This window comes from Mchenga conophoros, linkage group LG7, assembly GCF_057382185.1.
Source record: "Mchenga conophoros isolate Kocher_MC1m ecotype Shallow Benthic linkage group LG7, M_conophoros_male_GT1.1, whole genome shotgun sequence".
In the NCBI taxonomy this organism is placed as follows: Eukaryota; Metazoa; Chordata; class Actinopteri; order Cichliformes; family Cichlidae; genus Mchenga; species Mchenga conophoros.
In genome coordinates this window covers 67,038,829-67,051,597 of record NC_140532.1, presented here as the reverse complement: position 1 = coordinate 67,051,597, position 12,769 = coordinate 67,038,829, and the positions used below count along the sequence as shown (strand labels likewise).

The 12,769-nt window shown below is 43.7% G+C and overlaps 1 protein-coding gene across 3 annotated transcripts in view; it reads left to right on the top strand.

Moving 5' to 3' along the window:
* The window catches only part of immp2l (inner mitochondrial membrane peptidase subunit 2), a 199,879-nt gene that overhangs the window by 182,750 nt on the left and 4,360 nt on the right, over positions 1-12,769 (top strand). For all 3 annotated transcript variants that reach the window (XM_085280974.1, XM_085280976.1, XM_085280977.1), the window contains one exon: positions 4,430-4,532. In XM_085280974.1, the coding sequence (XP_085137100.1) occupies positions 4,430-4,532 (103 nt within the window). The remainder of the gene's footprint in view (positions 1-4,429; positions 4,533-12,769) is intronic.

Sequence of the window (12,769 nt, the reverse complement as noted above, 5' to 3'; positions counted from 1 at the left end):
ATTATTAAGACGCAGCTTTCTCTAGGTTTTCTATGAAATTCTGCTCAAAGGCACTAAAGATATTAAAAACAGATTGGGAGGCCGCAGCTCTGCTGCTAATTTCGCTGTGGAGATAACATCAAGGTCGCACCTTTTTACTCACTTGAAAGGTGCACGTGGAGAACGCACTAATTGATGTAGAAGCACGGCGGGCATGTTAATGGAAAAAAGGTTAATTAGAAAATTTACATTTCATCAAAAAATAACTGCTGGGACGGATTTTTAAACCACAAATGATGATGATTTCTTTTTCTTGTAGCTCTGATTCATCACCACAGCACACCAAGCTGAGTCGAATGAAAGACTAAATGCAGTAAACTCAATTGTCCTTGGTTCGTTAAAGATTTCATACTCATTCCTTGTCAAATGTAGCAGAGAATTGGTGTCATATAAACTGCAACCTTTTTATTTCTGCAAAAAGGTCCCAGCTTGTTTTCTCTTATTTCTTTTCCTTTGCGAGTCAGTAAATTCAGCTGCTATGGCTAAATCAATATTTATGTATCCAAAGCCTCTTTGGTCAGCCTGCAGGACCAACCTACACACACACACACACACACACACACACACATGCGTGAGGAATTGCAGACAAATTTCCATTTAAAAAGTCACTGAGGCTATAATTCACAATGTTCCCAAGCTGGATGATAAATCAGGGCTGGAACAGCCTCGTAACAGTCCAGAGGGATGATGAAGGGCGTCGGACCTTCTCCTCATAAACGCGACGAGCTAACTGAAGCGGCTGCAGGACGAGATGAGCACCGCCCCCCTCCACCACCTCTGTTAGGCTGAATCCTCTGATCAGATCTTTGTTTGAGCGATAAGGTGACGGAGGGAAGTGACGCTGCAGGAGATGATTTGGAGGCTGATGATTAAGGATAATGAAATGAAGGCGATAATTTGATCCACCGTCAATGAAAACGTTAACGGCTATTCTCTCCTGATTTTCATCTTCTTTTTTTTGTCTTCCCACATGAACACTTTGATCAGTTTACCGCTGGAGATCATTTTGTGAGCTCCTGTTTGGTTTCCAGAAACTGTTAAGATTAAAAGCACAATACAAAAAGTCTGAAACATGCTAAAAGCAGAAAATGCACTTGTGATTGTAGCCATTCCCCAACTCTCTGTGAATGGGACTCATGGCCATTGATCAGTGGTTGTTGATCAATGGCCATGAGAATTTGCATAATTAAGATTAAGGAACTGACCTCCCAGCCCATTGCTCCTTCAGTGGGCTGGTTTCACTCATTATGCAAATGTCCTGTTTATAAGATTGAAACCTGCAGTCAGCTGAGACTGAAGAAGTCACCTGGATGAGTGATGAAATGTTTCTCCCACAAAACGCTACGTCCAGATGAACAGAATCAACTTTTGGAGATATACCAGCAACACCACTAACATTAGCTAATGCTACAGTTAGAGACCGTAACACAATCAAAATGATTCCAACCGTGTGCAAACAACTTGCATCCATGTTACCTTTGAAGATGAGGACCAGGTCTCGGACAACTCGCAGTCAGCTGCAGTCGTCAGAGTGACTTTAGTGCATCACTAAGGCAATGAAATGATGATAAGACACAGCAATTATCAGTTTACAGTTGTTCTGGTGTGAACCAAAAACACATCTCGATCAGGTTTCAAATGAACTCCAGAGCAGTTTGTTTATGTTGTGAATGTGATCCAACCTCAATCCAACACAGCTACCAGGTGTATGCTGCAATTTGAGCTAAGCGCCCTCCTGTAGTTGGGTGTGTTTTGCAATCTGAGATACAACAGGTACCATATATGTGCAGAGTACACAAACGGTAAGTGTGGAATAGCAGCTAGCAGTAGAATTAATGCAATCTGGCCACTCCGGTCTTTAAGTGATGACGTATGAATCCTGCTTCCAGCCCAAACTACCCTACGTTTATTAAGGCTGTTGTGTTTTTAACATGTTTTAATGTTTTGTATCTTTTTCTATTTAATCTGAACAAGCCCCTCAAAACAGTCAGTGGTCACTGTCGGCTTCTCTCAGTTTTTATCATCGCTCTTCATTTCAAAGCTCAGTTTTTAAACCCTTATGATGTAACTCCAGCCCATGCAGCAGTATATGAATGACTAACCTCATATTGTGGATGGATTATCTCAGTTGTTCTCCTGACTGAAGTTTGGTCCGTTTACAGCATCCTGCCATGCGATTGCATTTGTCTCTAACCATCAGGAACCCTCACGTTAACTTTTATAAGTGGAAAAAAGTTGGTGTTCATCCTGCAGGCTTCAGTGTGTTTATGCTAACATAGCTGTGTCGCTAGCGATCACGTAGCAGATCAGCTACTGATTGGAAGGTTGGTTGTTCGATCCTTGGCTTCCCCAGTCTGCATGCCAAATTATCCTTGGGCAAGTTTCTAACCCCAAGTTGTGTGAATGTTGGTTAGATTGCACTTGAATATAGAAGTGCTTGTATGAGTGTGAATGAGTGTATACAGCACTTTGAGTACTCTGGGAGAGTAGAAAAGCGCCATGTAAGAATCAGTCCATTTACCACATCATTATATACCAGCTAGCCAAACTTCAGTAACCCTACAAACGTCACTGCTGTTTAGTTTTCTGTCTTCATTTATGTTGGAAGTGATAGCAGAGCTGTACGTTTGAATTTATTCAGAAACCTCTCACTCAGAACATGCTGCATCATGTTTAGGTGGAAGCTAGCGAGCTAACTTCCGCTAACTTCTAACTCTGTTAAACTTCATAAATCCTGTTTTCATGGATGCCTGGATGTTAAACTTAATTGTTACACCTGGTAAAGCAGAATGCTGATCATTTTATTTATTATGTAACTCTCAGCGATGGTGCAGTGTTCGTTTGACTTTGGACCCAGAAACGGCTAATGACGTCAGACTTAAAGAGCGGATAAGTGGACTAAACATTCTCATTTGGTTTAAAGAGACTTGCTTGGTTCACTTGTTGTTTTTGTCAGTTTTGGGAAAAAACTACAGGAAAAGGCTGAAGTTTGCAACCTCATCATCTGATTCAGAGTAAATTAACTTTAAGTGTGAAAGTGTGAGTGACTGCAGTCAGTCCAAGTTGGACAGCTTGCCTCCATCCAGGCAGCCTGTATAGTTGCCTTGTGAGTAGTTGTCATTATATTTTTACTGTATTGTGACTGAAAAAAATAACATCATGCAGGCTACAGTTAGCCTGCTAGCTTTGTTCCTAGTCATTCCTAGTCCTAGTCAGTTCTGTTTTTGAGTCGGGTCGTCATAGATATCCAAAGTTAAATCAAAGAATAAAGCTGGGTGTGATAAAATATAAATATATAACTGAAATAACTAACTGACCCTAAACTGAACTGAAAACAAACAGTGGAAATTACAAAACCATCATAATTCTGGTGAACATTTCTTTCTTTTATTATCACTGCCATCAATACTTGGAACCTGATTTATTTCATGCATCAGTAAAAATGGGTGTAGTTGCTGTCATCGCTGCAGTTTAACAGTAATAATTTTCCAATGCTGGTGTTGCATTAAATGTAATGCTGCCTGAAGTCTGAATATAAATGGCGACATTTGATTTTGTTGTATTTCTGTGTTTGAATTGAGGAGTTTAATTGTGGTCCTCTCAGCATGAGTGGAGCCATCATGGTTCACTGTGGTCACAAAGAGATGGACATAGAAACATTACTCAGGTCGGCTGCGGAGTTTAAATTATGCTCAGTTGGGACCCAGGAAAAACTCTCCTGCAGTCAGTGCACAGCCAGCCTGAACTGCTGATACAGGCGGGATGGAGCCATGCTTTCATGTTGTTCACGTCATACTCTGATCCTACCGTCCGAATGTCGCCGCAGAAATCGAGACTCAAAAGATGTTTCAATGCTTTTCTATTTTGCAGTTCTGGTGAGACTCTGAAATGCAGCTTTAGGCTGGCAGCAGCGACACCCAGTGTGGACTTCTGCCTCAAAGTTCAACATGTTGTGCACTCACAGATGCTCTTCTGCAGGCTTTGGTCGTTATTCGACCTACCGCTGCCTTTCTGTCAGCTTGAACCAATCTGGGCACTCTCCTCTGACCCCTGACATTAGCAAGGCACGTTACTGGATTACTGTGGCTCACTGGATTTTTTGTTTTCAGTCCGATCTCTGTAAACACTAAAGATGGGTTTGTGGGAAAATCCCAGCAGATCAGCAGTTTCTGAAACAGTCAGACCAATCTGTCTGGCACCAACAACCATGCCAAGTTCAGAGTTCCCTCCATCAGCTTTCTTTCTTTCCCACTGTGATGCTCGGTGTGAACTTCAGCAGGTCATCTCGACAATGTCTTCTCGATTAAATTAAATGAATTTATAATGAACGTCTGACTGAAAACAAAGTTCTTGCTTTCTTAGAAGTTTCTCTCATTTTCCATCTTTTCAGGACTCTGGCCTACAAGAACCGCTATGTTCGAGTTCCAGATGGTCACTTCTGGATCGAGGGAGATCATCACGGCCACAGTCTGGACAGCAACAGCTTTGGACCGGTAAGCACTCATCCCACTGCAGTGACACTGATGCCCTCCTTTGGTAGAAACAACTTCTATGTTCAGGAGTTTTCAGTCAGTCTGCGATACACAGTAAGGAAACAGTATTGGGTTACGTCTCTTAATCTTCATCAGTATAAAAACACATGACTTTGCAGATGATGCTGCAGCTGCTGTGATGACCTGATAGAGACTTCTTCTTCCTTAACTTCTATTTCACCACAATCACTCCAACCCTCTGCACGGCCTCCTTCACTGCATCTATGAACCTCCTCTGAGGGCTTCCTCTTTTCCTCCTTGCTGGCAGCTCCATCTTCATCATCCTTTGTCCAGTATATCCTGCACAGGTCCAAACCGTTGGTGGATTACGTGTTGGAATCTGTCTGACTCTATAAAATGGATGTTGATTAACTGCAAACCTTCAACAGTCTGTTTGAATGATCCCTCCAGATTAGACTAAGGTTGCCTCCTGACAGCAAACCTCTGCACTGATCACTGAAGCTACCTGCAGTCAGTCCCAAACATCAAAAAACCGAATTATACACCAACCACCATCTTTACCTGGTTGCACAGTGTGTCAGAGACATCACTGAGTGCAGAGACGGTCGAGCAGCTCCTGTAGGTGTGATGTGTGCAGGCTGCGTCATACTTGTGTCCATATGTGTGTTCTTGCATACACTACAAGTTTAAAATGTTTCAGCGTGATCCAAATCTGGACTTCGATTAAACCTGTGATTGAAATGTTCTTTAATATAATTAATAATGAATTAATTCCTTTACAATCGTTTATTTAAAATTAGGTGTTTTTTAAATCCCTCTGCAGCGTTTTAGCTCCTCACCCAGTAGGCTGATGGACAGACGTGAACCTGAAAACAAATTTTTCATAGACACACACACACGTCAGCGTTGCCATGGAGACCTGACTAATGAGGACCCAAAGTCTCGCAAAAATCTCACTGTCAAAGTCGAGATTCACACTTTGTTCATAAATGTGGTGTAAAGCTTTATTATGGCTTAAACAGAAGGAGAAATAATGAAGCTGTGAGCAAGGCATTACTGCAGCACACTGTACTGTTTGGGGGAAACGGTAAAGAAGGAACATGGAGCTTTGGGAGAATCCACGGATAAATAACTCCAGTATGTTTCCTTTACGTGCACTGCATACTGTGGGCCCGGTTTCATCTGCCCTGTCCCGATCCGAGCTGGGTCCTCTCCTGACTGGAGCCGAGCGTCACAGAGTCCGTAGGGAAGCCAGAGTGACGGCTTGTTTCGGCGCCATCTTTCAGCGTTTTGTTGTGGTCGGCAGAGATGACAAGTACGTTAACAAAGCAGGATGTTTGTGCAGACCTGGTTTGTTCATCCTGACAGACACATAAAGATTTCATTAACGCCGTTTCAGGCTCATCTCTCCAGGGCAGGAAGAGTGTTAAAAGTCTGATATTGACTCCTGTTCTCTACACGCTATTTGTAGTTTTTCCCCTGTTGGTTGGAGCGGGATAAATTTTTCAGCAAAGAAGTAGTCGTTTGCTATGGACAGCACATTCAGAGCCAGACAGAAAGCCCTGCTCTCCCACTGATGCAAAGCTATCCAAGGAGCTGAGCAGAAATCCCCTCTGAGCTCAAACCCAGAGCACATAGAGCAGCAGCTCTGCAGAGCCTCTTTGTTCCTGAGACGACCGGCACCTGTTCTGCCCTACAAAGAGAGGCTGAGTTTTAAATATGCTGTGCCTCTCTCCTATTATGTTTCTGACCACACCACTCTTCTGCAGATTATGAGTTTTCTTTCAGTATTTCCAGCAAACGCCCGTTCAGTTCCAACTTTTCATTAAAGACCGCTGTTTCAGTGTGAAGTCTGTGGCTAAATGTAATTTAGATTCACATGATGATCATCTGCAGAGAATTTCCTACGAAGGTGTAAACTACAGCTCCTTCTTACAAACTGCTGCCTCTGACATCCTGTTAGACGTCTTTGCTATGAAGGGGGTCTGACCAGATGTCATGGCTGCTGGGATGGGCTGATAGAGAGGAGCTGAAATCAACCCTAACCCTGCCTTAGGATTGTTCTGGTCCATGGTTCTGTAAAACATACTAAACAGTGAGTTCAGCGTATTTATTAATTTTCAGTCTCAGTAAATGGCACGCTTACTGCTTCCATAGGAATTAAGAATATTAAAGGTCAGTACCAGCCAGGTGCTGCTTATTAAATGCACAAATGCACTTAATTAAAGGATCATCAGTTGGTGTGAGCACCACTACTTATGGCACTTTTGCTAGTTTGAACCAAGCCAAGGAGGAAAGATGTCAGCAAAGATCTTGGGAAGGATTATAAGGCCGTCTACAAATACTAAGGGAGATTATTCACAAATTGAAAACATTCAGCTGCAAGTCTTCACGGCGCTGGACGTTCCAAAGAATTCACCCCAAGGTCAGACCGTGCAAAACTCAGAAGAACTCCAAAAATCCAAAAGCTGGTTAGCAAAGAGTGAACAAGTATGGCTTGTTTAGGGCTTCAGGGGAAAGAGTCTTCTCTCTAAGGAGAACATACCAGCATGGTGTATATTTCCAAAACTGCATCTTAACAGACGAGACCACAGTGGAGATGTTCGTCCATCACGCACAGCAGCACGTCTGGAGGAAACAAACACCTCATACAGCCGTCAGCACGGTGGAGGAGGGACGATGATCTGAGTGGACCATGAGCTCCTCTGTAGAGTCAGTGTGAGGCCGTGTGTCCCACAGCTGAAGCTTGGACCAAACCGGGTCATCAACAGGACAAAGATCCCAGCACAGCAGCAGGTCTGCAACAGAACGACCGAAGAAGAGAAGAACGGAGCTGCTGCAGAGCTCAGAGAGCTGTGCATGAACGAATGCTGCAAACCTCAATGAGGCGAAAAAGAATATGAAGAAGAGTGGACCAAAACTCCTCCACAGTGATGTGAGAGACTGACGAAGCCACAGAGAAAATCCTCCCTGCAGGTTATTGCTGCTACAAGCTGTTGAATCAGGGGTGGACTCAGTCTTTCCCTCGACTGTCACATGAAAACTTTCTTTTACATATAATCGTCTAACACTGTCACTGCACGGACAAATACAAGAGCGAAAGGTGTGAGGCTGTGGTATCTTACAGATATTTGTAGCTTCACGTTATTCTGCAGCTTGTGATGCTTCTGCTCGTTTGCTGGGGTGAAACTGGAGCTTCTGCCAGACCCAGAGTCCAAAGCTGTGGCCGTTTTTTTCTTTCTTCAGCACGTTTGAAGAAATCTGCTGACGTCAGAGTCAACAACAACATCAACCTGTGTTTATTTCATCCACACCTGTCACCATTTTCACAGCTATTTGTCTGTCACTGCTTAATGGCACAGAAGGATGACATCCAGTCGTTGCTCCAGACTAGCTCTGGCCTGTTCCAGCCTGGAGACGTTTCTCTGCTGCTCAGAAAGGTGGTGTGAGCGCAGTGGTCTTTGTCAGTAGATGTTTCATTGCAGAGTTGAAGAGCACACGTCAGCTTCTGCCCCTCGTGACAGACGTCACCGGCGTTCTCGTCCCTAAAATCACATTACCCTTTCATTGCTGCCAAATGGCCAAAGCCACAGCAGCAGAAGCCTCAGCTGTGTTGTATCATGAAACACAATGTGCTGACAGTTTCATATTATTACCAAATATTCATACCACAGGAAATAGACTCGAACAGCTAAATCAATTGACTATATTCAGGATGTATCCTCTCCAATGAGGAGGTCTCATTTGAATAAAATGTTCTTTTTAAAGTCAGCCTGGCAGTCCTCGCTGCCACCCACCTCACAGTCTTTCAGTGCAGCAGATGATGCAGTCAGCCTTCGGGTCGATCAGAAATAGTCCAAAACAAAACAGAGAAAAACACCCACAACCTCTATATACACTATATGGTCCGAGTGCAGCGCTGTATGGAGCTTTTTCCTCCACATTCTTTTGTTGCTAAGTTAAAAATGTTCTTTCTTTGTTTGGTTTTCAGAACTTTGTAAAATGTGAAACCGAGGAGATTTTCATGCATATGCAACACGAGTCAGGCTTTCATGTCAGTCGATCTCACGCTGTGGGAAGTATGGCCTATTAAAGCGTTTATAGGTGCAATAAATAAGATTTCTACTGAGCCCAAAGCATGAAACGGCCGCAATTCATCTGCAGAGAGTTGATGGGGGGGTGTTGATCAATACGGTGAGTCAGCCAGATGCTGAGGTTTCTTCCTCTCAGAGCTGAAAAGCCAATCCTGATGTGGACACAAACAGAGAAAGTAATGAGCCGAGAGAGCGCCGAGAAGAAAAGACTACGGGACTAAGTGATGCAGCGTGGAATTCGGCACATGACCGCTGAACGGCAAAAGGAAGCCACTGACCAACGATCCGGAAAAATACAAAGAAAACAAAGGCGCAACAGAGACAAAGAACCTGAGAGATGTTCGACTAACAAGCAAGGAAATTAAAAATAAGGCTAATGAAGACCCCAAAGGAGGACCCGATGGACAAAATCAGGAAAACAGCAAACCGTAGAGGCAACGGAGGAAGGTAGGAAAGTACGAAGCACAAAAGCTGTTAATTATTAGGGCGGTCGCCTTTAAAAGGTGAAACCAAAACAGAGAAATCCAAGAAAATAGAATCAAAACAAGTGAAGCAAAAAATTATGGATGAATTACAAAAGTCTAAACTATACCAATAACTTTAATGGTTTCTTTAATGGTTACCATTAAAGAAACCCTGAGCATCCATCACGCAGGCCACCTGTAAAGTTTTTTATTCTCATCGTTCAGGAACCGTTTGAGTCTCTCGCCCAGCGTTGTTGTTCAGTCACGGTAATGTGACGTGTACCTGGAAACACCTGGGCGGAGCTCATTATTCTGTTCAGCACCTGATGAATGCTTGTTGCTACCATCGTCCATCAAAGCTCCTCTTCTGTTTTCAAAACCATTGAAATCTGTCTGCAACACTAGCAGAGTCGTAGTCATTGAAAAATGGGCTCATTAAAAACAGTAGTGTTAACCCGTCCACTTTCTGCCCACATAAAACATTTGAGGAGCAGCATTCAAGGCAGAAATCTCCAGATGTCTCCCCGGGAGGGGTCACTCAGGTGTTCCCAACTGTCACGGTCCGCTGTGACAGACCGTGCGGTGGTGTGTATGGTGGACCCAGGTGCGAACACAGGTGAGCAGATGGGAGTGAACTTTAAACAAAAGCGAGCCTTTTATTGTGGCTGATGACAAGGTATACAAATACAGCAGGGATAGCGTGGCTAAACGGAAACCTAAACTGGGAATAACTAAGGTAAAGCTATGACTAAGAATGCAATAGACCGGGCATGGAAACATAGAGGGTGGAAACACAGACGACGTGACACAGACTGCATGAAACACAGAGACTAAATACACAAGAGGGATGATCAGGGGAAGTGGCCACACATGGGAACACAGCTGACACAGATAAACATAACAAGACATGGCAGGAGTAAACAACACTGACGGGAGACTGTCAAAGTAAAACAGGAAGTACAGAGGTTCAAACAGGAGGAGAGAGAGAGAGCACGGGCATAGTGGGCTGGGGAAACATGGAAATGAAACACGAGGGGAGATGAGGGCTCACAGATACATAGAGGGGCACACAGGGGATAAGGGGAAGTCAAATAAGGAACGAAATACAAAAATACAAGGAACTGAGAATACTGGGCCCACATGGCCCAGGACCATGACACCAACTCTGCAAAGAAGCCTCCTCCCAAACCATTCAGGAGGAATCAGGTTCAGTAAACCACCTCCGCTGTGCAGGGTTCGGAGTGACAGAGCCCAGCAACCCGACTCTGGTCATCTAAACCAGCGGTCCCCAACCCCCGGGCCTCGGACCCGTGAGTCGTTTGGTACCGGGCCGCGAGAGTTGAGGCTCAGGTGTGAAATGTATGGTTTTCAGGGGTTTTATCGGTTTTCAGCGTTACTTTGTTATTGTTTTTATCGTTATTATGTTGTATTTATCCGCGACACCTTAAAAGCCGGTCCATGAAAATATTGTCGGGCATAAACCGGTCCGTGGTGCAAAAAAGGTTGGAGACCGCTGGTCTAACCACAGCTAGTGGTCATGGGACAGCAGAGGGCAGCAAAAAACCATCTAAAGCATGAAACTGCTAAAAAAATAAAAACATATCCTGAAAGGAAAAACCTCCAAGAAACTCAATTTTCCTGTTCTGAAAAACCTGAAATTAGGCACGTTCACTTTCTCCTACATGCTTGTCTTTGTCAATCGTCGCCTTAAAAATCTCAGTGTAAGAAAAGAAGGAAGCAACGTGTTATAAAGAATCCAAGAAATTAAGCTAATCCAATAATCAACAAAAAAACCCCAAATATCCAAATAAGCCAAAAACAGAGCATCGAAAGAAAGAAAGCATCAATAAAGCAAAGGAAGGAACAACTACGTGTCACCTTGGCAGCCATGTTTTAACCATGTTTGGCGTAAAGAAGCCAGCGTGGATACTTTTCCTGATTTTTGTCACCAGTTGAAGGAATCTTCAAACCCAAATCGTGGAGCGAAGGTGCAAAACAAACGTTTTTGTTTGAAGTTTCCAACCTCGTGTTTCTGAGATTAAAAGAAAGATGAATCTGTGCTGACCTGGAGGTTCTCTGCCTCCACAGCTTTCAGGTGTGTAATTTAGTAATTCCTCACTGTCTCACCTTAGCAGATAACAGCTCAGTGTCATCTGCAGCCGGATGAATATTAATCAGCTGTTTCATTACCACATGTTATTAAACTGGAGCTTGACCCGCAGCTGTTGTGAGGTGGAGGTTTCTTTTCCTTCCTGTTACTCAGACTGTAGCGTTGAATTTGCTGCGTCAAATCAAACGTTGCTTTCTTTCTCTGAAACCAACTCCTCATAACACCTCCAGCCCGAGCGCGAGCTCTCTAAAGGTTATTCTGGAGATGGAGATGAATGCCGCATATGTATATATGGTTTTAAATATAGAGGCTGGCTTTGAGAGATAACAGGAATCATTAAAAGCTTATGACATTTGCTGGTGTGTGTGCGTTCGCCCTTATGCAAAGCAGATCTAATTGATGCGGCGAGGACGATGCTGGACAGCAGTGAGTGGACGGATCTTCAGCTGTCAGCGCGCCGGTTTTAATTATCTCTGCCGTTGATGTCTGCAAGTCTCTGCACCTCAAGCTGAATGTCAACCTGTGAAAACCTAAATAAGAAGCACGTCACTTCAAAAATCAGAAAAAATCAGTTTTTGCTCATTTCAGACTGCCAAGGCAACCAGTGACTCAAAAAGAGGAAAACCAACCCACGGCGTCGTGTTAATTCAGGCTGCTTGGATACGTATCTTTAATATATTCAACAAAATCGAAGCAGAGGATTGGTGCCTTTCACAAACAGTCCCTGCAGGTTCTGGATGTCAGCATCTGATGTGTTCGATTCAAAGAAGGCTTCAGTTTTTTTACATTCAGCATAACTGAGCTGTGGTTGTGACTAAGCCCAACCAAAGACTACATTTAAACAAGTTCAAACATCTTTTGCTGTTGGAGTTTGCAAGTACAATCAAAGCGGTCACCCAGAAACACCCTCAACCTCTGGGTGACCGAATTTAATGGCGAGGCGACGGTACTGGTGGAGGCGACCTTTCTCCAAACCACCGTGGTCGGTTGGAGCGCCGTCACTCTCAGGTTGGTGAAGGTTTGCAGATTTACCAACGTGTTGCAGTAAATCTGAGTCAGAGTGTCGACATCATCTGTGACACGCTGACTCGGCTGGTTGTATTCTGGTTATATTCCTTAGAAAAGGAAGATTGCAGAGCAGCTTTACCATTTTGCACTTTCTCTGTATGTAGACGGCAACATATTTGCAGTTGTTGCCATTTTATCCCCGTCAGCACAATCAGATTCAATGAGATGATGATTGCATGCATTTGCAACATAAAGTAGACTGGCTCTGATGGGGCACTTTGAAAATGGCAACTTACTGTGGTTGCAGATCTGGTATCCATCTCTGAAGCAAGCATTGGCTGCTGAGGCCTCCAGCTCCGTGATGTGACTGGAGAATAAACAATGAGAAAACTATTTTTGGATGACAGGTCTTGACACGTGTACTAGAGGAGGGTTTTTGAGCAAAGAAAGGCAGCTGGAGCCGTGTTTTACTTATTTCTGTTCACATTTCATTGCCCAATAATCTTTTCATTTTGAATTCTTCAGATTTTGTGGTTTTATAAGACTCATGCTGTCACGAAC